The 27,448-nt window shown below is 40.0% G+C and overlaps 2 protein-coding genes across 3 annotated transcripts; one reads left to right on the top strand and one right to left on the bottom strand.

Moving 5' to 3' along the window:
- The first annotated feature begins 1,141 nt into the window (after positions 1 to 1,141).
- On the top strand, positions 1,142 to 6,216 carry LOC103714292 (BEL1-like homeodomain protein 1). 2 transcript variants are annotated; one of them, XM_088720562.2, is made up of 6 exons: positions 1,142 to 1,985; positions 2,225 to 2,313; positions 2,525 to 3,461; positions 4,369 to 4,733; positions 4,904 to 4,964; positions 5,053 to 6,216. In XM_088720562.2, exons 3-6 carry the CDS (start codon positions 2,658 to 2,660, stop codon positions 5,842 to 5,844), a joined length of 2,022 nt encoding a protein of 673 aa, XP_088576688.2. In that variant the 5' UTR covers positions 1,142 to 1,985; positions 2,225 to 2,313; positions 2,525 to 2,657; the 3' UTR covers positions 5,845 to 6,216. The 2 variants fall into 2 exon arrangements, with proteins under 2 accessions (XP_088576688.2, XP_088576687.2); XM_088720561.2 differs by lacking the exon at positions 2,225 to 2,313 and having other exon boundaries at positions 1,590 to 1,985.
- A 3,699-nt stretch (positions 6,217 to 9,915) lies between these two features.
- On the bottom strand, positions 9,916 to 17,222 carry LHW (transcription factor-like protein). Its single transcript, XM_008801489.6, has 11 exons — positions 16,802 to 17,222; positions 15,808 to 16,011; positions 15,555 to 15,636; positions 14,860 to 14,901; positions 14,676 to 14,735; positions 14,011 to 14,187; positions 12,270 to 13,913; positions 12,049 to 12,150; positions 10,867 to 11,007; positions 10,629 to 10,754; positions 9,916 to 10,481 (listed from the first exon to the last, which is right to left on the bottom strand). The coding sequence occupies exons 1-11, from the start codon at positions 16,897 to 16,899 to the stop codon at positions 10,314 to 10,316; spliced, it is 2,844 nt and encodes a 947-aa protein (XP_008799711.2). The 5' UTR covers positions 16,900 to 17,222; the 3' UTR covers positions 9,916 to 10,313.
- Between the last annotated feature and the right edge of the window lie 10,226 nt (positions 17,223 to 27,448).

Consider the following 27,448-nt stretch of genomic DNA (forward strand, 5'->3'; position numbering starts at 1 on the left):
TCCAATATTCAAGATATCTAATCCTAAACTCCCTTAGCCCCCTTTCCTATGTTTCACTTCCTCCTTAAGACATATTTTCGCCGCATGCTTTCGATGCTGATATCTTAATTTATTTGTTCTTGGTAAGATGTGATGATCTTGAGATAGAGATATATGCTCATGACATGCTGTTTTTGTTGCCTGGTAGCTTCTTATTACATATTATATGAGCAGCTTCAAGTGCAAACATCAAATCTCAAAGCTTTGGCATGCTCTCTCAACCTGTGGTCTCTTTCCTGAAAGGAAAGTGGAGCTCCAAGGAATAGTATTAAAGAATAGAATAATAGGACAAAGAACCGCATGGTCCGGGTAAAGGACTAGATATTTTTTCTAGTGCAGCTGCCAAACCCTAGCAAAAGGTGCATGTGTTGGGAAAGAGGGCCACATCACACAAGAGGGAAAAATAGATTATTGGACACCATGTAATTGTCTAAATACACCAACAATTTGTATGGTGATTGGCAACGGAACTACATCTATCAACCTTCCGATTGGACCGGTTGCAATTAAGATATATACAGTATACTGAATAGTCATCGTGGTGAAACATTGCATGCTGACTTGCGATTAAATTTGTCGATCACCCAATGCGTGCGACAAAAATGATATTTAGTAGCAAAAATCTGGTGGCTGATAGGACCATGTAATAGAGTCAAGCCATGCCACTATGAAAAGGGGGCATAAGGATGCTTTTTTTGATCACTCGAGCAGTTGAGCTCCACCACCTATAGCACATATAAGCAGGCACCTTATGGAAGACTCACACTGCACCAATCCAATTCCAAATCTTACCCTTTTTTTTCTTTGAAGTATTCCATAAAAAAAAGTATTAATCTCTCTCTCTCTCTCTCTCTCTCTCTCTCTCTCTCTCTCTCTCTCTCACACACACACACACACACACACACACACACACACACACACACACACACACATAGAGTAGGTGTATGCTGGCGCTTGGTTGTATGCCTCGGCTTTCAATTGCCTTATCTTCCAACCTCAGCATCTAACCACAAAAAACATAAAAATAAGATAATAATAAAGTAGAACAAGGAGAAGACTGACTGAACTAATAAATAAAAGATACAGAAGATACGCAACATGCGAGGAAATATATGTTTGTTTTTTTTTTTTTTTGAGTACCGAGGGAACTGAAACAGGAGGGGAAGATCTCCACCCTTTCTTGCCCCTTATCTTTTCCACACACCCACACACAATACTAAATCATCCTTTGGAAGTCGACGTTTCCTCGTTTCAGAGATGTTTGTTCCCTCTGACACCTCCTTCGGTTCTCTAACAGTCTCTCTATATATGCGTAGAATAATATAACTGTATCTATCCATGTCTATCTTTCTCCCTCTCACTCGCACACAAATGGGGTCTTCTTTCCATCATCAAATGCTCCTGCATCTAATGACGAGGAAAGGACGGTCAAATCAACCGGACCTTGCCCTCTTTTGATCCGTACCGCACCCACACCCCAATCCCCTTCTTCGGTGCACCATAGCTTAGATTGCACCCTCATATATATATAACCTAAAGATCAATCATTCTATAATAAAATATCTCGAAAGAGAAAAGGAAAGAAACATGAGGGTGTGTAGATAATGGTAGTGAAAGATGGTCTTTATTTTCTTTCCTATTTAACTGAATCTTCTTTCATGGTGTCTTTATTTCCTTCCCTTTTCAGTTGGAGAGCAGGTAGGAGGAATAAGACTCTGACATGAGTCTGAGATAGCCTCCATTTCCCTTTTTTTTTACTCATAATATATCTAGGGTCTCTGTGTGTGCGCGCGCGTGCGTGAGAGAGAGAGAGAGAGAGGGAGGGAGGGAGGGAGGGAGGGAGAGATCACTCCTGAGAAAAGGCGCCGGAGAGAACAGGAGGGAGAGAGAATTCGATAACCATTCTTATATCACACCTCACGTGCTCATGGGATTGCATCCCTCAGGTATCGCCAATGAAATATACTTAGTTATATCATTTGATGAAGATGGCTGCCTTTCTTTTATACCCCTCTCCATATCTCTCCCTTTCTTCTCCTCTTCTCATCTCTCTCTCTCTCTCTCTCTCTCTCTCTCTCTCTCTCTCTCTCTCTCACAAAACTAGTAGAATTTCTGTAGAATGGGTTCTTCCTGTGCCGATGGATGGACCTCAATTCTTGTGGCTTCCTTCTTGTTTGATTTCCAGTTTCATGAGCTCAGCCATCGAGACTTCTCGCTGGCCTCCTTTCTGGAGTTCTTCGAACGAAACTTCGATTCTAGCACAAGAGAACCAAAGTAAAAATAGCCTTCGAGAACTGTGATCTCTATTAGTATTATCCTCTCTTTTTTATCTTTTTTTTCCCTAGCATAAAGTAAGATCAAGTATTCAGTTTTTGATCCTAGTTTGAGTTTTCTGTAAATTCTATGTAGTATTCCTTACCTCTTTCTATTTACTTATCTTCAATATTCACCATTCACATATTCCTTGCCTTGTTCCATTTTTCAGGAGAAATTTTACACCAAGGCTATCAATTACAACGAGTCATCGTAAATTTCCTAGATGAGTTATGATCTCTATCTGAGAGATCTTTATTTTGTTTGATAGCAGTAATTCCGTCAAAAACGAAGCAAAATTATCTATGGCTACGTACTTTCATGGTGCCCCCGAATTCCAAGCTGATGGATTGCAGACACTCTACCTGATGAACCCCAATTATGTCGGTTATTCCGACACAGCCGCTCCGGCCAACATGATCCTCCTCAATTCTGCAATGAATTCACTGAATCCAGTGAATCTCGGCCACTGCGCCGCCATGGCACAACCAAACCAGCAACAACACTTGGCCGGGATCCCGCCCCAGCCAACGGTCGCCTCCCACGAATCCAACCGCTTGTCATTCATCCAAGCCTCCCATGATGGCTCAGCCATCCCACTCCTCCACTACGATCTATGGACCCCGATGGCGCCCAACAATTCCACCGACATGGCGTCGCAGCTAGGTCCCCGGCGCACCTCCGCCGTGCCTCCTCAACCGCAGCAAGGGCTGTCCCTCAGCCTCTCTTCGCAGGAAATGGTGGCGCCGGTGCCGGAGATAACTCTGGCAGGCACGGAGGAAGCAAAGATCCTGGGTTCTTCGTCCTCGGCACCAGGCGTTGCGAATGCTGCTGTCTCAGGCCTGCAGAGCTTTTTGATGGGGTCTAAGTACCTGAAGGCAGCTCAACAACTGCTCGACGAGGTGGTAAACGTCGGGCAGGGAATCAGAGGTGATTCGACGAAGGGGACTAATTCCAAGAGTCCGACAAAGAGCAACAGGGAGTCGGAAGCTACAGGCACCGGGACCGGGGAGGAAGACAAGAACACCAAGCGAGGGGCCGATCTCACTACGGCAGAGAGGCAGGAGTTTCAGATGAAGAAGGCAAAGCTTGTCAACATGCTTGAAGAGGTAAGAGCGTACGTTGATGTACATGAACTATTTCTGATTGTTATCACGAATTTAGAGGAAGCATAGTTTCCTGTGGCATTATTTTGATAGGTAGGATGGCAATTCTGTACTTGGAGCCCACGAATTTATTTTGAACAATCACCAAGCTAGCAGAATCCGAATTGAAAGCCTGAAAATTTGATCTTAATCGAATTCTGAATAGAAGTGCATCAAGTGGAACTGAAATTGCCAGTAGCAAGAGTTTTCCTTGAATTTTATCGCAAGGCGAGGAATTTTAGATGTCGAGACCCATGAAAGCTAGTCATGTAAAATTACTCTATATATTTCGTATTCCACTTTATTAGAACTTAGAACTTGACATAAAATTCTTTTTTCGAGCAGTAATGAAGTAAGGTACTTCCCCCAAACTTACTAATAAATAAAATTATTTACAGCTGATGGTATGGTGAATGATTGGTAAAAGATTCAAAGAATGGAACAAGGTGAAACTGGATAAGTGGTAGCACAAGTGGTACAAGAATCATTGAGCAATGGAGAGAGGGTGGACAATATTATTCTTTGCGGCTCTCTCTCAAGTCTCAACTTGATTTTTTTTTTTTTTTTTTGAGTGAAACTCAACTTGATGTAAAATTCTGAATCATGCATGTTGTACATGTGCTTCTTACCTAAGGCCAGTTTGAGAAATCTTTAACTTTTGATTTATGCTATTCTAGTGACAAAATTTCCATTTCTTCATTTATTTTAATAGAAAACAATAGGCTTTTTAACTCCCTTAACACAAAGTCCATCAATATATTCAGCATGCTCTTAACTGTTAATTTCTGAATTAAACTCTCTCTCTCTCTCTCTCTCTCTCTCTCTCTCTCTCTCTCTCTCTCTCTCTCTCTCTCTCTCTCTCGTTTTGCAGGTGGAACAGAGGTACAGGCAGTACCACCACCAGATGCAAATTGTGGTATCTTCTTTCGAGCAAGTGGCTGGAATCGGGTCGGCAAGAACGTACACGGCGCTCGCTTTACAGACAATATCGAAGCAATTCCGGTGCCTCCGAGATGCTATCACCGGCCAAATTCAGGCTGCAAGCAGGAGCTTGGGGGAGGAAGATTCCAAGTCCGGGGGCTCAAGGCTTCGGTTTGTCGACCATCACCTGAGGCAGCAGCGGGCTCTTCAGCAGCTTGGAATGATCCAGCACAATGCTTGGAGACCCCAGAGAGGATTGCCCGAACGCTCTGTTTCCATTCTTAGAGCTTGGCTCTTCGAACACTTCCTCCACCCGTAAGTGCTCGACCACGAGAACTATCTCCAAGAACTTATCCAAATCGTAACTTCGCAGCATCAATTCATGCATCTCTTAGAATCAGCAATCTCCCAATGGAATCATCATCCTTCAATCCAATCCGTCTTGGAATTTAACTACTCACGTAAACTCTACGCATGGATTGCAGTTACCCAAAGGATTCGGACAAACTCGTGCTTGCGAAACAAACAGGCCTCACCAGGAGTCAGGTACTTGAAAAATATGAATCGGTCATCCCTTCTCACATCCATGTCACAAGTATTGCATTAAGAACTCCTGCGGTTTTTGCTGCCATAGGTCTCCAACTGGTTCATAAACGCGAGGGTCCGACTATGGAAGCCAATGGTGGAGGAAATGTACCTGGAGGAAATGAAGGACCAGGAACCGAGCAACACAGATGAGAAAGGCAGCAAGAGCAATGCTAATGAAAACTCGATCTCCAAGTCCGGCGCAAACCGAGAGAACGGCAGCCCAACAAGAACAGGGCAGGCTGACGGTCGCAGAACAATGCAGGACTGCCCGAATGATCCGAAACCTTCTGCGGTCGCAATGCCACTGTCATCCCTACGAAATGATCAAAACCATGCCAGCTACGATGACAATGAAGCAGCCATGCATCTAGATCTTAAGGAGGCAAGGAGTGATGAATTGCTGCAGCCGAACACCATGCCGCATTCCATCAATTTCGATATGAAGTCGGACGAGATGAGCAACCGAGAGCTTCTGATGAAGTTTATGGATGGACGGCAGAGGGCAGGGGACCAAGGCTTTTCCTTGATAGCAGGCAACGCAGACCATGGAGGTAACCTTGGGGCTTATCCAATTGCAGGCATCGGAAGGTTCGACTCCGAGCAATTCGCGCTAAGGTTTCCTGGCAATGGTGGTGTTTCCCTCACTCTTGGGCTCCCACAATGTGAGAACTTCTCCCTTTCGGGAGCGCAGCCACCTTTCCTCTCCAACGAGGGCATGGCGTCCTTCAACAGCAACCCAAGCGCTGCTCCTGCTCATCCTTCAAGTGCCTACGAGAGCATCGACATCCAGAGCAGAAAGAGGTTTGCAGCTCGATTGCTCCCAGACTTCGTTGCTTGATTTATATCTGCTTCCTCTAAAGTAGAAGTATTTGGGGTCTGGGAAAACAGAAGCCTGTCACTGGGTGCTGGTAGGAGCGGCATGTAAGAATGGCTTCAGATGAATAACTTTTTATACTTCATAGAGACATTTGGTATGGGATTTGAGTAGATCAGCCATCAGTTTGAGTCCATAAAGCTGAGGAATGTATATTTTTTCACTCTTTTGGGACATACATACCAATGATCAGTATGCAATTTTATACAAATATTTAGGATAGCATATGCTTATCTGAGTTATATATCTTTATTCACATGTACTTGCGTGGTGGGTCTTCAGTGTTGGACTTCAACTAGTTTTGGTCTTATGTGATAATAAATTACATTTGGGTCATATACTATCATTGTTTGCTTTGCTGCTTCACAAGAACTAAATCAGATCAAATCAATTAGCATACACATGTGTTTGATTAAGGATTAGGCATCATCAATATTTGACATCAAGCAGATGGCAGATTGATTTTTTTTCATGGAACCTTCTTCTCCAACTTGGAGATGTGGCGTTGCAGCGATGTTGACAGTGATGTGCCATTGCAAATTGGCAGCTGCGAGAAAAGAACAGGTTCTCTGGAGCAGTCTCAAAAGTAGGGAGACGGTATATTATTTAAGATTATGGCATCAGTTGTACATGCTGTGGTATTTAGAGTTCGGCAGGCAAGTGTGGCAATATTAATTTCAGCAGAAAAGCTATGGAGGGAGGGGGTTGGGGGACATGAGAGTTGTGCCTGAGGGTGGTAAAGGCAGTCCTAAGCCCCTCAACCTTATGTTTGTTATTTGGGATGGTTGGTTGCGTCCAAGGAGAAAGGACACAGGATGGAAAAGTATGTGTTTGTGGGACTGTTTCCTTTTCCAAGTTGAGGACGGGAAAACAGTAACAAAAGAGAAGGGGGTCTACAATCACATGCATGCAACCTTACAAGACTCCCTCTGCTCTGTTAAGTCTTAGGATTCTCTCTCTCTCTCTCACACACACACACAGACACACAGTTATTGTGCTATTTAACAGTTTTGATGGTTTTAACATAAGATGCAACACAAATAAAGTGGGGAAAATATATCTATAGGAAGAACAACCTAGTACTAAGGGTGGATCTTGAGAAATAACGACACAAGTTGTACATGTACACACCTCTTCGTACCTCAAGAATATGGGTTTGTTCTCACTGTTTGTAGAGCAAGGCTTTGTAATTGGCACTTACTAGGGTTTCACAGGAGTTTTTAGATATCTAAGACAATAAGAAAGAGAGTGCACTAGGGTTTTACGTACTCACATGTGAACTGTTTGAATGCCGTTCAAAATTAGCCTAGTTCTCTGGTTCTAAAACTTCATAATTTATGTCATTTTTGTTAAGAAAAGTTGTTTATAAAAGTTTACGACTTTGGTGAATTCAAAATGTATGATGTGGAGATTGGATTATTGCTCGATGGTTTGATTTAAGATCAATTGTGCATTTGTGTTGGACATATATAAGTCTCTGAGAATCCATGCGAGCATGTATATATCTAATATCACATCAGTTATGCACTGAGTAGATTTTAGATATTTATATAGGATCATGAAATCTAAATAAAATCTTTCGACTAGTATTTTTAGGTGGAATTTTAGGATATTGCAAATGGTATCAGAACAGACCTGCTTCATAGTCTATTTGGACTAGAATACTGTAGCATCGACCCATTTGGGCTAGTCAAGGGCTGATCGAGATGTTTGTAACGAGATTTGGAGTACATGTAATTGAGTTTAAATGGATTTAGACATTTAACATGGAGAAGATACTAGGGCTTAAATAGGAAGAGCATGTGAGGACCCGGATGTATGTTTAATCCTATATCAACTATGCACCAGGTAGATTTTGAGTAGTTATATAAGACTGAAAAACCCAATGACACCTACCGACTAATATTTTTGGGTGAGGTCTTGGATTGTTACAAGTCAATGAAAAAAGACCTACATATGGTATATGTTAGTATCAAAGTTATAGCATATACTCCACCTCTATCTCTTGTTATTCTATGATGATTGATGACTAACAAAAATCACATATATTTGTTAATCATTTGAGGAATAGACAATAGCATTCCTCAAATGGCATGCAAAGCACAAAAATGACATGATGATCAACATAGATGAAACCATCAATCTTTATAATAGCAGAGGTTGATGGGTGCTTTTAGCATAGAAATGCCAACAAGCTAACTTGCAAGCATGATATATATTATTTTTAGCCATTAAAAAATTATGTTTTTGATTGACAAAACTATCAAAAATCTATTACTACAAACAAGAAATAGTAAGATGCATCTTAAGAAGAATGCAAATTGAAGAGCAAGTTAACACATCTTTAAGGCAGGGCTAGAATTAGATCCTCCCTCTATCCCTATTAGAAATTAGGGGCCAACGAGGCTGGCTGCTGACAAAAATTTCATGGTTGCAAAAACTACCATGTGGATCACATATTCAAGAAGTAACTTGGCTAGCAAACAGCACTTGCGATAAAAATTTGTGTTTAAACCTTTGAGAGGCGCATCCAAAGTACTTGGTCTCAGGTAACCGTTGGAGCTAGTGATGAGTCAAATCTCAAGCTATAGTGTACGCCTTTGATGCGCCTTTTTTTTCCATGCCTAATGATGTTATAGTGTACGTTTTTCCAAAAAGAGAAAAAAGAAACATTACGGAATATAGATAATAACAGCATCAAGGTCTGACTACATCTTGTCAAATTGGGTGTGCGCCTGAAAAAAAATCCGGGGCTTCGGCTCTCATTAAATCACATTAGCAACCACCCAACATTAGTTGTATCTCTAACCTCTCTCTCTCTCTCCCCCTCAGTCCCTCTCTCTCTCTCTCCCCCTCAGTCCCTCTGGGTGTGGGCACCTTACGGAATATGCATGAGTACAGCCAACAAAATCAAAAAAAAAAAAAAAGCTGGCGAAGAAAGTAAGAAACATGCCACCTAGTCAACTACACTATTTGCCTCTCTATAAACATAGGTGGCCCGGAAGGAGCCACAACCCTCCGCGATCCTCCAGATGTTATGGAGCAAAAGCTTTCTGTTTGTCGCAGTGTGCCGCCCTCGGATCCACTTGATCACTATAACCAAAAAGAGCTTTTTTTTCTTTTTCTCTCTAAGTATTAGTAGATGATTTTAATTCTACAGACTAATAAAACACAACTTCCATGAATGGTTTGACCTCGTGATGATATTAACAATATGTGACGCTCATGAGGTAGAGCATCGTTTTCAATTGATGTGGTCACATAATCTGATAGGATTAAGCTTGATACTCAGCGACACGTTGATTACATATTATTATATTTGAGGGATTTGAAAGTAAGAAAAATGCGATAGTGACTTTCATTATTTCATAAGTTGAAATGTTAAGGATTAGATTTCTTTTCAATAAGCATCGTATCAGTGAACATAACGTCAAGTTTCTTCGAAGTAATTCAGGTCGCCCCACATTTCAGCGTCAGGTTGCATCGGGCTACCAAAACTGCTAAGGAGATGAGTTTGGTACCGACAATAAAATCTTAGGTGACAATATAACGAAAAAAAAAAAAAGGGTCTTAAGCCTTGAAATTTTGATGTCTAATTCAACATTAATACCACTAGCATAATTTTAGAATTTAAATAATAATTTATATCACTCATAATATTTTTTTAATATAATTCTATATTAATATATATTATTTTTTATTAAAAATAATTTTAAAAATTACATAAATAATATTTTTTATTATTAATAGTTTTCATGATTCTTTACTCGCCTATATTATTTTTATATATAAAATCTATACATAAATATATATAGCTTTTAAAATGTACCGAATATGATAAAAAAAAAATTACTTCTCTTTTTTTTTTTTCTTATTCTTTTCTTCTTCTGCAAACATTTTAACAAACACCATGGTACAGACCATTCTTAGGCTGAGCTTTTGGTTTGGATGAAGAGCATGTTTGGACATTCACATAATGAACCGGAACCATAGACTTAAGCAGGCTAAAGTTTAGAGGAATTAAAAGAACCAAACTGACGTTGAAAGCTTTTTTTTTCACTGAAAAATATAGAGAACTGATGTTAAAAGCACTAGCACACAACACACTAATTCTCATGCCTACAATTTTTTTACATCTTTAGCCTGGTCACCTGGTGGAGCTTCTCCTCCAAAGAAATTACAACAAAACCTACAACCTCACCCCCCAGATGAAAGACAAATACGCTTACATAGAAATCCCGAGCAAGATCAACAATTAGCATTACCTAATGTACAGCTTGTAAGATTTGAAGAAGTTCCCAGAACTTGAGCAGCTAGCCCCTCGATAAAACAACTAATCCGGTGCTAAAAAGACCCTTACGGACATTCAAATGCTAGTCATGGCAGGAGAAGCCAACCCCACTCTTAGCATCGTCTCTAAAGGTTTGCGTTGCTTATTGAAGGCGATCGGACAACCCTGTTGCAGGAATAGTAGGTGGGTGAGGCATGCCACGCGACATGACATTGTCAGCATTTTGTGGGGCTATACTGCTTCCGGCGTTGGGTCCCAACAAACGCACAAGTGATAGAAATATTTCTATCCTCGTTACATCCCTGTTTGCCTGTATACAAAGTGGACAGAATTACTTCACAGTTGGAGTTTCAGCATTACAAGCTAAAGGATATGGGCCCAAAGGATAAGTTCAGGTGCTTGAGTGAATGCAATACTATGCAAAATATACAACTCTCAAGATCACAAATGGCTGTACCTCTACTGCAAATCGTGCCCAAACTTTATTCTTACGAGCTTCCATCACCCCCTTTAAGATGGTCAATCCTAGTCCTCTAATGAAGTCAGCAATCTCCAGAAAGAAACCACGCTCCTCACAAAGCATCTGCAGAGAACATTATAAATATCCGATCCTCTTTCCTGGCAAGTGATACTCTGAAGGCGATGGCAATACGATGTATAAAGCAAACTGAGTTGCAGCAACTGAAGAAATTTACCTCCACCAGCAGTTGACGAGGTGGCTTTAGATCTTCAACTACAATTGGACAGATCATGGACTGAGTACCGACTTCAAATGCCCATGTTGCCCCACCATCAAAGTTGTCTTTCAACAGCAGACCACCCTCCTTACTGATGATCTGTATGTGTATACGAAGTCAATATTTCTATTTGAGTGATTCAACTATACTATTAAGAAGTTGGCAAAGTTTCATAAATCAAAACCAAGCCCTGAAACACCTCTATTGCAAAAAATAGACCAAATTCAAGTGCCCTAAAACATCTGGTGTTGCACATGGTTTCAAGTGCCACACATGCCAGTCCCTGCTGATGGCACATACCACACCAATCCAGTAGCAGCACCGAGCATGGATTGGCACAACACCTATTTATCATTTTTTTATAATTTTTTAATTAAAATAAGTCCTCAATCTTCCTCTTTTTTTTTCTTGGGATGGCGCAGCATGTGTGCAAGCAGGTGACCAGGCTGCCCAAGATCAAGGTTTCAAATGTCATTAGAGAGAATATTTGGCATATTAAACAGTAATATTGTGGTTTCCAAATTACCTGCAATAAATGCAAGTTGTGTCATCATGGTATCCAATCATTTAGATCACAAGTTAACTCTAGCTTATATGCTATTGACCAAAGAATTGTACTGTCAAATTTTCGCCCATATAGTATCTCATCTAAAGAGTTTCACGATGATTAGCTTACAGATATTTTTTTTTATTGCCCAAACTGAGAGCATGCTAGCTCATAAAAGGCTTGATTCTGTAGCAGGGTTTTGAACTAGGGCTCACCCCAGTAATCAATAATCATACCCAGAGATTTTGAATTTGACTCTTGGGCAGTGCACCAGAGTATTGGACTCAGGTAATTACAATACAGGTCTCTCTGGGAAAAAAGGAAAAAAGAAGAAAATGCACCAGAGTTAGCTATTTACCAAGGTTTGCAATCTCGGCACTAGATCCCATACCGGTACCATATTAGTAGAGTATTGGTATTGCTTAGTACAGGGGTCAATATGACAATACCAACACTAAATATGTCCCATGTACTGAGTATCGATTCGATGCTAGTAGGGTAAGATGCAGTAGCACCAGTACTATGAACCTTGCTTTTATCAAATTCAAGCTAGAACACGTAACTAGAACCAACAACTGCAAAGTACATCATACCTTAGGCTCCCCGGTTTCCTTGAGCTTGTCCACATGCTTTGTCACACTTTGCAAGAAAAGCATGTGCTTAATGGTCTTCTCCAATAAAGCATCAATACTACACTGCTTCCACAAATTAACAATATGAAAACAAGATTAGCAATATTCTTATATGTCGCACCATGAAATGGACTAGAATGCAAGAAAAATATGATAAAAAGATCAAGCATTAGCAAGATCACCTTTGCCCCATTAGGTACAATTTCTCGAAGTTCCTTAATACGGTCTTGAATCATCTGGCGATCTTTCGGCCTTGGTCTGGGGCTCTCTCCAGGTCTGGCTCTCTTCCTATTCAGTTTACCTATTTCATCAATTCTTTTACCATTTGAAGCAGACATACTATCAGACTTCATGTTCTGGCCACTTTCAACCCAAAGATGGATTTGAGATTTATGAAACCCAGCTCTCTGGGAGCACTCTTCACTTTTGTCTATATTACATGAAGGCTTCATGTAACTTGAACCAGCTCTCTCTGGTTTCACAAGAATAGGGGAAAGACCAAAAATCTCGCCTTGCGCCTGCTCTGACAAATCAACATGGCCATGGTTCGGAGAATTACCATGATGAGAACTATGGATATTTGTTATTGAAGTTTTACAAGACATACTGTCATCTGATCTCTGTTTGGCACCAGAGTTGATCTTTGCAACTACAGCATCCAATAGTTGGTCCGAGCCAGATACAGAAAAAAACCCACTACAGGAAATCTCATCTTTCAGTGAATCGAAGGTAGGGCAAACATCCAACTGAGTAGAGAGACTAGAAATACCAGCACCCAATGTGCAAGCATCTAGATCATCCCTCTGTAATAACACATCATCAAAACTGCCACATGCATAATCTGTTTTATGATCAAGACCCAACATATCAAACAGATCATTTCCTGATTTAGGCTCCATAGGTAAGAAAGAAGCTTTCTCATTTAACATATGTAGAAGCTCAGATGCCTCAATTTTTTTCAAATTCTGCCCATGTACAGCACAACTAACATTTGCTTCACAAGCAATATTACAAGATCTCTGATCATCCTGCAGATGATTTGAATTGCTCAACCTGTGCGCTGGAAGAGATCCAACGAGCAAATTATGGCACGAACCATGAGCATCAGATGCCGAGGGTGGGACATGAGAAGCTTGAAATAAATTGCTTTCCACTTTCTGCTTTTCTGTTGTTGATACATTTTGAGAATCTTTCATGGCAGACAGCTGGTTCTGCTGGGAATTTCCTGAAATCACATGATTGCCATTTGACTGATTTCTTTGGTTTGACACTCGAGTCACCCAAGAAACAGATGAACTGGAACGTGAAACTCTGATGCTTTTGTTTGTGCCATCTGGAAGTGAACCAAAGTTTTCAAGATCATTTGCATTTTTCAATGACCCACTTGTTCCAAACAAGCAAGCAATATCAGGATCTTCTAAAGAACTAGGTAGATTGCATTTGTGGGATTTTAACTGATTTATTCTATTACTATCTAATGCAGATTTTGTATTGTTAGCAGATTGCATAGTTGACGTTAACAGCAGCTGCTCTTCAAGAAATGTTAAGCCACTACAAGATGCACCTGGGGTCATGACTAAAGGATGATTTTGGCCTTCCACACCTGAAACACTTGGCAGCTGCCCAACAAAACCCCCATCTGGCTTGGAGAATATAATTTGAGCTCCTGCAGCTGTACTTTCCGGTTGGCTATTAGGATGAAGAACAGATTTAACTCCTGGATATATATTTGGTTGAAACTGGCCAGTGAGCAGCATTGCTTTGTTTGTGATGGTCTGTTTAGTTGACGTCACTTTTGAAGCCATAGGTGGAACATTCTTGCTTGGCTGTGACAATATAGCACAAGAAGGCTGAGTAACAGATCTTGAATTTGAAGATTTGAAGAGATGGCAAGTGAGTCCAGTAGCAAATATAGGAAAGTACCTTAGTGCAAACATCTATAGATTGGCGATCAGAGATTTTCATGCCAGGTGAAGAACGTACTTGACTCCCCAGGCTTGAAGTTTTTTGAGTGATATCAGAAAAAAGAGCTCTAGGCACATGGCCTAGCTGGGCAAATAAACTCTTCACATGATTTATAAACCCAATATTTTCTATGACCTGTTGAAAGGGGAGAAAAATTAACACATAAGTTCCAAGACATACAGCTGCTTCCATTATAAGATGCATTTTAAATACTTAAACATGCCTTTACAAAAAGAAAGCAAGAAAGAAAATAAAAAAAATAAAGGTGTAACATGTGGTCTAGGTGTCAACACTGCCATATCATGTTAATTGTAGAAAAGATTTGATTATGCAATGTGAATGCCATCTTGTACATCAAATTCTTAGGCACAATTATTGTTAAATCTGTTCCGATATATTATATATTATTCAAATGCAACCACTCCTTAGAATTAGTTAAGTGACGCAATAGATACGTTCCGATCTACATTTACACGCATGCCCTTTCCACAATTTATTCTCAAACTATTTGGAAGTGGGATATGTACAGCTATCTCCCAGAATATGAAATAGGCTTCTCTTCGATTTAGATATGCAGCAACAAGTATTAATTTCAATAATGAAAATTAAACAGGTAGGCATACCATTTGGGTAGAACCAAGTTGTACGACGCCATGTGGAAACACAGGAATAATTGCAATTGTCTGTAAAACACAAATAACAATATAGAGATTTGGCGTGTGAGAACAAGGGAAGACTATTATCAATGTAAAATGAGAAAAAATGAACTTGAAAATAAATTCAAAAGATGAGGGCAAACTTCCAGACCTGAATGTCTGCCAAGAATTGGCAGTTAATCTCGGCCAAACCCTATCAGGAAAAAAGTGCCATATAAAAATTCTTGCCAAAATCTAGAAATTGTAGCACCACTTATTTAGAATGCCAAGAAAGTAAGCTAATATTATAATTCAAAACTGATCGGATAATGCTTGTTATAGTTATAATCACATAGAAAAATGCAGGTAAATGCAGGTTCTAATGGAACTTCCAACCGAATTCTTACAATCAAACTAACAGGATATATGATGCTTAATTTACAAGCATGCAAGACTACATAATAAAAATTTCAACAGGTAAGGAAAATAAAGTCAGGTAGTTCTATTGTAAAATATGCACATGCACATGTAGTATGCAGTATGCTTGTTAAACATTTTAGATTGTTCATGAATAAATGATAATGCATACCACTTTTTGTAATGTCCATTCAAAATTCAGATACTTGTGATCTATGTCCATTACACTAGATGATTTTTTTCTAAGCAAAATTACACGAGATGATAATGTTCAATAATCATTGATGAATTGCCATCCAAAAGACCATTATGTCCACCTATACCAGGGTCTGTCTACCAGACATGGTTAGATAAATTCTTCAAATCAATCACTATCAACATCAGAAAACCTTCTTAGCAATATGAATTTTCATTTAGAACTTTGAAGAATCAAATTATCAAAATCTATACCTCAGTTGTGGATCCACAATCTTTAAGGTTATCTCGGACAATCCATTGATGATTTCCCATCAAAGCAGCTTGCCCAATTATCCTGAAATATGACAATCCATTAAGTGACCTCAACTAGAAACTTTATATCACTCACACACACACAGAGAGAGATAGGGAGTCAATCTATGAAACAGTAAAATAGAAAATCGGTAGTTGGGGAAGAAGTGTAAAGAAATTCCAAAAATAGATGACAGAAGACCAATCTACACACCCATCTCCTACAAGATGGACCTGCGATGCCATGATCTTGTTAACCAGCACGCTCACTCTGTCATCTGCTAATCCCCTGAGCTCAGCAGTGTGATCATTGCTAGGATTGCTGATCAACCCCTGCTCCTTGAGTAGTAAATCCGTAGCTTCAAACCCTGAAACGCCCAGCGTCTGTTCACAATAGCCATCCTCCCAGACCAGATGCCTGCCAAATTTTAAACCAGACCCCCAAACATTCACTGTCAAATAATCACAAATCTCATTCTAAGGTTGAACATGACAACAAGCAGACGTAAACGAGACTCAGAAGCTTCCTCAAGAACACCTTGTTCCTCTCTCTCTCTCTCTCTCTCTCTCTCTCTCTCTCTCTCTCTCTCTCTCTCTCTCTTATTTTGGGGGAGGGGAGCAAAAGGATAAAGACCACAGTAAATTCAACCAGGATATAAAATTTCTACATCAAGGTAAAAACATAATAACTCTCCACTTTATTACTGGCTTTAATGACTCAATACAGGTCAAATTTCGACTCAAAATCACATTTTTCCTCTTTTAATCTAGAGATCTAGAGAACATAGTATTACTATAAGGATCTAATAAGTCCCAAATCTACTTCCCAAAAAAAATAAAAGACAAAGGCAAAGTAAATTAAGGAAACAGAGAATAAAGGCATACAAAACATGCCTTTTTTAACAAGTTTACCGAAAAAAAGCAGACATTATAGTGAACTACTTGACCAGGAAGCGTAATAACTACTCTCCATTTATTAACTCAGAAAAAAAAATATAGAAAGGTGGATTCTTTGGGAATCGAATCCTTAGTTCATCAAAGCTAGTCAACACCTAGATCTCCCATCCCCACCTCCCACCCCACACAAAACCCTAACCCCTCCCAAGAGAGTGAGAGGAGAAAAACAATCCTCCCAAAAAAATTCGCATAAATCAAGAAAACCTGAAGGAAACAAGATAGGGGGAAAAAAGGGAAGACTTTGAGCTTACGTTGGGTTCCGGGCGCCGATCGCCCTCCAGAAGACCGCGTAAGACCACCCGATCTCGATGCAGAGGCGCTTCAGCGCTTCTCTAAGCACCAGCCCCATCGTTCCGCGAAGAACCAGTGCACAAGAACACTCGGCAAAACCCTGACTTGGCACCGAAATCGAAGCGAGCAAAGATAGCGCTAGGGAGAGAAAGGAAGGAGAGAAAAAAGGGAGACGTCGGGGCCGCCGGAGTCCGGCGATCTATTCTGGTCTAGCTGCCGCGGCAGGAGCCCCGTCCAGCCTGCTTCGTCCTGACCTCGCCGCCCCTCTTCATCCCCCGCTCCGCCCTCCCGGCCTCCGCCTCCGTCGCCGCCGCCTCCGGCCTCCGGCCACCCATGGACGAGCCAAACCGAGAGAGAGCGAGGAAAATTGACGAGAACGGGAGCCCCTTTCTGGAAACGCCCGTTATTAAAGGGCCACGGCTCCAGGTCCCTCAGACAGCCATCATTCCCTCCATTGGGGGCAAAACCGGAAACCGAGGAGCAAAAATAGTTTCTTTTTTTTTAAAAAAAAAAAGCTTTGTAGAGAGAGAGAAGTTTTAGAGAGAGCGACCCCACTCCGCTGCTCCGCGGGCGCATCGGGCTACGTTGCTCCTCTCTGACAAGCGATCCGGACCGTCGGATGAAATCAGAGACCCGTGATAGGCCTGTCTAGCAGCGGATCCTTTTACAGATCACGTTGCAAGAAAAATCTTGAATTTCATACGTGGCAGATTTACATACGCAGTCCATACTCCACTCAGAACGTGGTCTACAGTCATCAGCCAATGGCAATATGCCACGTACGCCGTTGTAAGGAAGTTTCGACAACTAGGGTTTTAGAGGGGGAGGAGAGGACGGGGAGTTCTATATACACCCCCCCTATTGCTCAGGACACCCCCCAAAAATTAAAAAAAAATTAAATACTCTCTACACCCCCCATTTGCTAAGGAGACCCCTACAAAATTAAAAATTCCTAAATTACCCCCCACCCTCCCCACCCCCTCACCTAAATTGCTCTCTACACCCCCCAACCCCCCCCACCCCGCTCTTCCCCTCCGAAACACCTCGCCAATGCCCAAAATCCCCCCGTTCCCCCTTCTCCCTCTCGTCGCCGGCATTCTCCCGATCTCCGACCACCTCGCCGGCTTCTTCCGGAACCACCTCGCCGGCTTCTCCCGGAACCACCTCGCCGGCTTCTCCCGAAATTTTTTTTTTTCACGGTTCGTACTCCGTTCGGCACTGGATCGCCGAACAAAAGGCTTCTGTTCGGCTGAACAGTGCCGGACAGAAGCCTTCTGTTTGGCACTGTGCAGCCGAACAGATCTGTTCGGTTGAGGATTGCCGAACAGAAGGCTTCTGTTCGGCACTGTTCAGCCGAACAGAAGGCTTCTGTTCGGCACTGTTCAGCCGAACAGAAGCCTTTTGTTCGGCGATCCAGTGCCGAACGGAGCACGAACCGGGAAAAAAAAAATTTCGAAACAAGGTGGAACACGTACCTTTGCGGCCGATTCTTCGTCCCAAATCACTAGTTGCTTGTCCATGCTTCGAATGGGGCTTAAATCTCCTTCAAAGATCGCCTAAACGATGTAAATGGATCGAGGGGTTTAAGGGGGGTTTGAGGGGGGGTTTTTTTTTTCTTTTCAAAACGAAACGGAGAAGGAGGAAGGGGGGGGTGTACTGAGAAAATTTCAAGGGCAATATGGTAATTATACTAAAGGTTAGTTTGGGTATTTTTTTTTTGGTTTTTGGGGGTGTCCTGAGCAATAGGGGGGGTGTATATAGAACTACCCGGAGAGGACCCCAGAAGGCTAGAAGGTGCTTCCCAACTACCCAGAACGTTCGAGAAATTTACCGACGTTTGCCACTAAACTCGCCGGTTGCGACGATTTTCCTTCCGGAGATACGCATACAAGATATTGATGCGGGCGTTATTTTGAAATCGTGACGTCACGTGATGCCGGAGCTTGATCGAAGACAGCGTGCGGATATGCGGGGTTTGGTAGGGAACGAACGGCTCGATTTAATCCCTCATGGAAACATTTTATGCGGACGTTTGGAGAAAAGTGCTGTCCTTGTCGCTTTCTGTCTCGGTGGGAATTTATTTTGTTTTTTAATAGAAGAAGAAATGATGGATTGTCGTGCTCGGGTTCAGTGGTTGGGGGGTGGTTATTCATTTTTCACCCCAACTTTTTCCTTTATTACTAAAGTGCCACTCATCCTTTCAAAAGACAGTATTGTACTATATTTAGACGTGTATTCTTTTAATGGTGGGGAGTGTAATTTTTTATTGCAGGTTAGGGGTGTTGGAGGAAGAAAAAAGTTTCATGGGTCTGACACGCCAGAGGGCTGTCGTCACCTTTTGCTTAAATTATTGGACGAGCTCAAATGTAGGATTATAGGGTTGTTTTTTTAAAGCCCTTGCCCTTTATCCTTTTGAGGAGGCTGTGATGCCTTGTTCTAGTTTATTATAAGTCTTTGTTCGCTTTTAATATTAGTGGTGCAAGAGGGTATGTTGCACCGAGGTGTTTGTTTAATCACTTCATGTGACTGTGGGACTAAGGGGCACTATAGTTGATTCTTCTAATGAAAATTAGATGATGATTATTATACACAAGTACTTATGAGGAGGAAGAAAAAGAATAGGAGTAAAAAGGAGTTGATAGGTAGTTTAAGGAAGCAAAAAAGAAAAAAGATTACCATAAAAGGAGCGATGCCTTATTAGATCAAACGTAATAGGATGGAGCGAAGGAGATTGATATCATGCTAGTGAAACTATCAAAGAAAATTGGATAGACTTCTGATAGACAAATTCTACTCATGACTAACCTACTAAGTAAAAACCAAGGTAGGATAGCTTAAATCAATATTGGTTTTTATAAATCTATAGACTTATTAGGTCTATGGCACAATTTCATGTCTTCAAGAGTGAATTTGGATATATTGAACCATGTTGTAACTCTTAAGTTCTTTCTTTTTCCTACTAGGGGCATATATTTTTAGTTCTTTTTAAAGATAACATTATCGCGATAAATTTGCAAGTGTCGGACTGGATAATTTTCTTAACTAGCCTTACCGAAAATAATTTGACCTTTTTGTTTGGTAGATCCTTCAAGCCAATACTTGTCTAGGTTTTGAGAAGCTCAAAGTATTCTGACAGATATCAAGTGAAAGGATACTACTCCCTTTAATCACCATACAAAATGAGTGGATAAGGTAAAAGCCAACATAATATTGGCATGCGCCCGAACCCAAATTCTAGATTTGTGCATTAAATATAGCTCCAATTCCATACATTCAAAAGATTAGACCCAATTATGTCGGACCAGACCCAGCCAGGATTGGTCCATTGGAAGAGAGGGTTAAAACTAATAAAGAGAATCTTGAAACTAACGAGTCTTGGTGGAGGTTAATGCTGGCTTATTGGTGGTAGCTGGTAATCCATTATGCTTCATGATGAAGATGGGAGGCGATTAATTGTTGGAATGTTTCAACAGGAGCATAGAGGGGGGAAAAATAAAAATAAAAAAAAGTTAAGACATGGAGCAGCCCACTAGAAGTATGAGAATCCTGACCTTGTCCTCTAAAACTATACATCCTCCCAAAAAGCTGAAGTCTTTGATTTGAAGAAGGGCCTTTTATTTTTTTTGTTATACCTGATCCTAGCCCCACCAGTGTTGGGGGAGAAATTTTAGTTGAAAGGAACGGCAGAAAGATGGATCACATACACACCAATGCCCTGTGAGCCCCACTCCCCTTTCGAGATGATATGTGACAACCCCACCAAAAGGTTTGTGCTTGATGATGGCGATCATGATGTGTCTCTTTGTTTTTGCTTGGATCTAAGTTTAGGTTAAATAAGCCGATAAAAAGATGGACAAAAAGGGTAATGATCAAATGAAAAGCCGTGTCCCAAAGAATCGAGTTTCCCCCGATTCCCTGCATCTTTGTTCGCGTTTCCCTCAGTGGGGAGTGGCTTTCATTTGTTTTATTTTTTTAAAAAACAGATATTTCATACATTACGAGTACAGATACATCCAATAAAATCAGTAAACAACATATCCTGATATGCAATGGGCAACTCTCTCTCTTCGGCCCACAGGATGCCTCCTGAGTGGCTTTCATTTGTTTCTTTAGTATTGGAGAGTATGCTTTCTCCTTCACATGTTAAAGTTTGTGTTCCTTATCCAAATCGTTTCTCACAAGCCGCAAAAATCGGAGGAAACGTGCTAAGATATGGGGTAGATGCAACACGTGGCAGGTGGGGAGATAGATCTTTGCTAGATTTGGATCTATTAGATAAAGATTAATGAAGGATAACATTTTTTAAAGCTATTATATTGAATTGGTAATGCCATATGAAACACTCCCTTTGTCCAACGGTCGGTGATTGTAACACTAATTTAACTGATCTCCTCTACTCTCACTTGCTTACAAGAACAAAGAGATTGTGGTGGTTGAACTGTTTGAAGTGATGACTTTATTGTTTAAATTAGTAGGGAGTGCTCCAAGGATCTTTTTTTGGATGATTTATTTGAAGCTTCATGGTTCCTTGAATCTATCCCTCAAACACTAGTTTTAGTAATGCATGAGTCTTTATTTATAGCTTTATCTAGGTCTCTCTACTTATTCCTCTGAGGCTTAGATTTGATATGAGATCTGGCCATTGCTTCTCAAGTTAAAGGCAGGTGAGTCACCTTTTTGATCAAATATAGTCGAGTTTTAGTTCGAGAGGCGATATGAGATTGAAACTTAGCTTTCATGATACACATTAAATTTTAAGAATCTGGTATATGATGAAAAAGACTAATGATTGATAAATAGTGTCTGAGTAATTAGTTCATCCATTCCTCATAAGTTGATGCTTTAGGAGTCACTTGGCTAGTTTCACATTGTATCAGAACATATATTTGCTAGAAGTTTAAATTCTTTCCATACGATAAATGTTTATTTAATTAAGTTAATTAATATCTTGACTTGCTGCGCGTCTGGATTGTTAAGCTCGATGTATATTTTAATTATTCCCCATATGATTAAGCTATCGGAGTAAATTGTTTAATCAATAGATAGTAACAAAAATTACATCCATTTTGGTTTATCCCTCCTATTGCAAGCAAACTAAACTCCTATAGCAATTTACTAATAGTAGGTTCCAGTTAATACATATTCTTTATCCAAGTGGAAGGAAGACTTGATGGTGCTTATAATCCCATTAACCATAAATATCTAAGATTTCTTTTTTTTTTTGTGTGTGAGACTAAGTTATAATCATATTCCTATGAGGAAAAATGCTTTCCGTGAACCAAACGAGTCCTAAGAGGGGCTGAACTCCAGTTGCTACTCTCTACCTATCCTACCACAGTACCACTCCAAAGTAAAGCCTAAGAGTCCTGGATAGACTAAGTTAAAGCTTGTGGAACTTGGCATTGAACCAAGGGCTAACACTATTCAAAATCGAACTCCTGTCCCTTACCCAAGTGGTAAAGAGTGACATCATGCAAACTAAAATTCGGTGGTTCTCTAAGGTATACTTGATATGGGCATTTCTTTTTATTTATATATTTTCTCTTTTGTGATCACTACTTGGGAGGCAAATAGAAGGATGTAAATATATGCTAAAGAAAGAGCCTAACTTTAGAAGTAAAATAAAAAGTATAGCTTTGTATAAAAACATTTAGTCATGTTGTATAATCACATCATAGATAGCAAAGAAGAGTATCTCTCAAAAATAGAACAAATATAAGTAGTTGAAGAAGGAAAAAGATGTCTACATCATGAAGTGAGGCTTGCCCTTATGGTTACATATCTTATTATTTTTTTTTTTTTTGTTGCTAAATCAAAAGAATCATACTACACGAGTATGAATACAGCCAAAAAAATCAAAAAGCAGTACATCTCGAAGAGCACGAGGACGAATCATATCTTGTTTGGCAATTATATATTTGACATTTAAATCTTGGATTTCTAATTATTTAGGTTGACCAATAAAAGTGTAGGGGATCTCTCTTCCATTATCTCTCCTAAAAAAGAAACAAAAAGAAAAAAAAAAAGATGCTCGTGTCCTCGAGCATAGTCACATATTCGGTGTTCAAGATCAATTTGATGAGATGCCATGATTTAGAATTTGAGAAAAATCTGAAAAATATATCAAAATTTTGGAAAGAGTTCAGATAACAAAGAATCAAAAAAATATAAATTTAAAAAGATTTTCTTATTTTTTATAAATTTATTTATTTGAAAATCGGTATAGCAGAGGCAAAAATATCAAATGATAGCAAAAAAAATCACTACAAGTAATGATATGTATTATCATTAAGTCGTAAGACAAGAAAATTTTCAAATTAGTCATGAATAATTTTTCGACTAAATTGTTAAACTAATATATAATTGCACAACAATTGAATAGCCCCTGACCGATTTGTTCTTGGAGAAATAATCCAGAGTATCATTCAATTAAAAGAAAAACTGAATCCTCCTATTCCAGAGATTGGGCCCATAATGGGCTATAATAATTGAATATTTTGCCCATTGATAGGGATCGGTAGCTTGCAACGGTAGCTCATTGTCCATCATGATATAAGCTAAGATAGTAAGCCTACATTTTCTCTTAAATCTGTTACAGCAGGGCATGGTCTGGAACAAGTTATAAGGTTAAACAAAATAATAATAATAATAATAAAAGAGCAAAAGAGTTTGTTCTACGAGTTTCGTTTGGGCCTCATCTCCTTCCTAGCCTAACAAACCACCTGGGGGCCCAAGATATGTACAGCCAAGGGGCTCGCTAACTGGACCAACAACTGCAACCGGCCGGTGAAGGCCCAAACTGTGCCATAATGTCTTTTGCTTGTTGTTGTCATTTGATGTAAACTTGTTCCATGGGTTCAATCCATCAACCGTGGCCTTAATTTCAAGCCAATAACACACCAATATTTTCAGTTAATCAGCTAATTCTGTGGAAAATTTGTGGTGACTGCCTAAGGATCCACAAAGTGAAGGGCTCTCCTTGAACCATTGCTGTGAAATAATAATGAAAAAACCCCTAAAAAATTAATTATATATATAAATTGACAATATAGATGTTGTAGATAATGGGATGTGAGCATATATAGACTTCAGTAGTCATTTCAAACTTATTCCCGACCTATTCCTTCGCATGCTTCTAAAGCTCATCTCTTCGATTGCTTTCTAGCTTGCTTGACTCTCCATCTCCTCTTTGCTTTCTGGCATATTCTACTCTCCATCCTCTTTCCACTCCATGGCCAGCCGGTTACCGGTATCAATAGCTTGTTGTGGCGATCCAATTTTGCTTCCAAATACCCTTTCATTCCATCAATTAATTCCATGTAACCTAGGTCTACTTCTTTCTTATGAAACTCCAGCAGGGCGCATCCCATGTGACCGAGCCATACCATATTAATTCAGGTCTAGTCCAGTCCGACCGGCTCACAAAATTGACACCCTGTTTCGCCACTCAGTGCGCCAAATTTCAGTTAATAAATCAAAGTATGCAATTGGCGTCTCACACCCGTAATGTATGAGCTGCCGTTGTAAATAATAATAATAATAAAGACCTTGGCGTCTCCTGGCTGGCTTTGTGACTCCCATGCCCGCATCATTCCCATTTGACCAACTTGTCTTCGGGCCTGGCTTGGGGGGCTCCGAAGTGGTGGGCCACACACCATTTGCAGCGGAAAAAATGGACGGAGGCCAAATGTTCAGTGCCACCTAAATATTGGTTGGTAGCTATCAATGTTAATTTGGGCATGGCACCCTAGAGTGCCTTTATATCCTGCACGGCGGCGTGCACCAGATGGCCGTGCACATTGGCGTGCACCAATCACCAGATGGCCGTGCACGCCGATAATCTCTGAGGCTTATTGCTGTAACGGCGCATCAAGATAAGCACTTGATGAATGAGATTTATGGAAACGAGTGGTTATGCTTGACAGCATGTATAGTCATATGATGCATGCTGTGTAGGATATAATCTCTCGTCTACATTCAGAGCTGATACTTGTTCTGTTCTAGGTCTCCGACACTAAACTTTTCCGTATTTTTTTTCTTTCCTAGGTTTGAGGACCAACCAGTGGATTCGCCGGCTCCTTAACCATTATCACAGAGTGGTTGCTTAGTCTACATAATGACATGCTTAATTCAGCCACACTTATATAGGGTCTTTACCCTATGAGAGGACGGTTCATTTGATGGTAGTCTATTGTTGAATTATTTGTGGAGCACTGGGAGGGTATGCCACCTCCCTAATATACTTGGCAATTTTTTTTCCTTTTTCTTTTTAGAGGGATAATCTAATTAGCAAAGTTAAACTAAATCAGTGCTTTTATCCTACCTTGATAACCTTGATATATTTTTGATTTTATACAGCAATGTAAATGGTGATTTCCACAATCTCAATAATCTTGGGTTCTTGGATTTCAGAAATCTGTTAGATGCACCCTAGTTTAACATTATCTTGTCTCTTCTCTCAACCCTTTCCCAAAAACAAAGGAGTTCCTCATGGAGGAGGTTTATAACACAAAATCTAGAGAACTTCTAGGCAATCGGCTCATAGCTTCCACTGGAGTGACATTGTGATCGATGGATCTTTCTCCTTTTCCTATTCTTATCAATAACTACATTTTTTTGTTGCATATATTTAGCATAAATTGTTTGCAATTCAATGAAGCAACAACAAAGATAAGTGTATTTATCATGGTCATCTATTATATTCTGTCCTTTTTGTATTGGTCGTATGATAGCATATGCCTTATGCTAGATGAAATGTTATGTAATTATGTAATGATATGCTTCGATAACATGATGGGACCCTAAATGTGAACTACTTACTTAAGATACTACATATAATGTGATCCAATACATAAATCAGAATGGCTTAGAGGATGCCTAAACCTAGGTATGGATGGCAATGAGTTGGATACACATGGGTTGGATAGGCTATTATCCCTACCTACCTTGTACTCACCTCAGGATAGGGTGGGGCGGATAGAGTTAGACGAAATAGGTTGGATAGATTGGGTCCAGTAAAACTGTAAAATTTAATTTTTATACAAATAAAAATTATAAAAATAAATCTTCAAACAAAACATAACAAACTAAAGTTTCAATAATAATAGAACATAACAAACAAAAATATTATTCTTTAAGGAATTAAATATTTTTTTTAAATTAAGAAAAATAATCAACTAAAAAGTGAACAGCTAAGCATCATGGCATGTAACACTTTACATGTTTAATTTTTCTCGTATGTGGAGCGACTAGAGCAAAAGATGAAAAGAAAATTTATGAAGAGTTATATATTTCCGGATTGGGTTCGGAGTAGGTTTTACTAATACTTGTACCTACCTCAAATCCGTTGAGGGACGAGTAGAAGTCCACCTTATTAGGATCAGGCCAATTCAGATTTCTGATGAGGCGGTGTAAATTGCCATCTCTAAACCTGAGCCTAATAAAGCTAGATAATTTCTGTCCTCTCTAAAAACCAGCAGAAAAAAGAGCTACATGGTTATCCCGCCTGGCTCAAGCTCGGCCTGACTAGCCATTCAAAGAAGCTGAGGCAAATCCGGCTTCAGAAACCGAATTCAAGTACATAGGACAGATGATTCAAGTTATTTTTGCCCCTCAAAACACGATAGGTTTAAATATTTGATGAGTGCGCTTGGTACGACTTCATGATTCAAAGTTCGATTCTAATGTTCGATGTTGGTACTACTTGGTGGGCTACAAGATAGGATTAGAATAATAAGGTTAAGGAACTCTCATTGGCCACTAAACCTCTGAGGCTTATTACAACATATTTGAGGTCTGAACACCAGCAGGCCACTTCCTCATCGCTTCGTCAAATCATAGTCTTCATGCATAATAAAAGTTCCTTTCTCAATTAGAAACTAAAGCTAAAATGAGCAAACCAATGCTCGAGGATTGTTCATCAAATTTAATTTGGCTAAATAAGGTCTCCAATTTGACCATCCAACTGGAACGGTCTGTTTCATAGCACGATCTAAGCAAATTCCTTATTTTCATTTGTTTGGCTCCCTGGTTGACGCTTGAAAGATCTACCTAACCAAAATGTTTTGTTGGGAGGAAGATGAGACGAAGGTTTCCTAAGGTGAAGAGAGTGAGAGAAAAAAAAAAAGATGCATTTTTTAGGAAGTCCACATCAAGTTTATTTACTATGGTCGTAGAAGCACAAAAAAGTTATGTAGCTCGACAAGGTAAGACAAGGACCGGCAAAATGTCCTCATCAAGCTTAAGCTAGAGGAAAAGGAGTTAATAAAATAACTGGTTAGAGGCTTAATGGCTTGGCCACTAGGAAAAGATGCCAAGAAGGCCTAGTTTCGCAGGGCTTTCCTTGTGTAGAATTTGGTTTGGACTATTTGAGAGTCATCAATCACCCAATCTTCCAACAAAAATTCCATCAGAGAAGCAAATATCAATTTAGCTATCACTTGGCAGAGATCCATGTCTGGTTATCTGCAGCAAAAAAACAAGTAAGTAAATGTGAAAAGATAGAAAGAAAAAAAGGCATTTCATTCTGGACACTTAGGGTGCACTTTGATCTCTCGTTCATCATATCTCAACGTTTCTGGCATAATTACAGGACAGCATATTTTAAA

The sequence above is a fragment of the Phoenix dactylifera genome, chromosome 4 (genome assembly GCF_051530095.1).
Source record: "Phoenix dactylifera cultivar Ajwa chromosome 4, Ajwa_hap1_PhDact_Kaust_v1.1, whole genome shotgun sequence".
In the NCBI taxonomy this organism is placed as follows: Eukaryota; Viridiplantae; Streptophyta; class Magnoliopsida; order Arecales; family Arecaceae; genus Phoenix; species Phoenix dactylifera.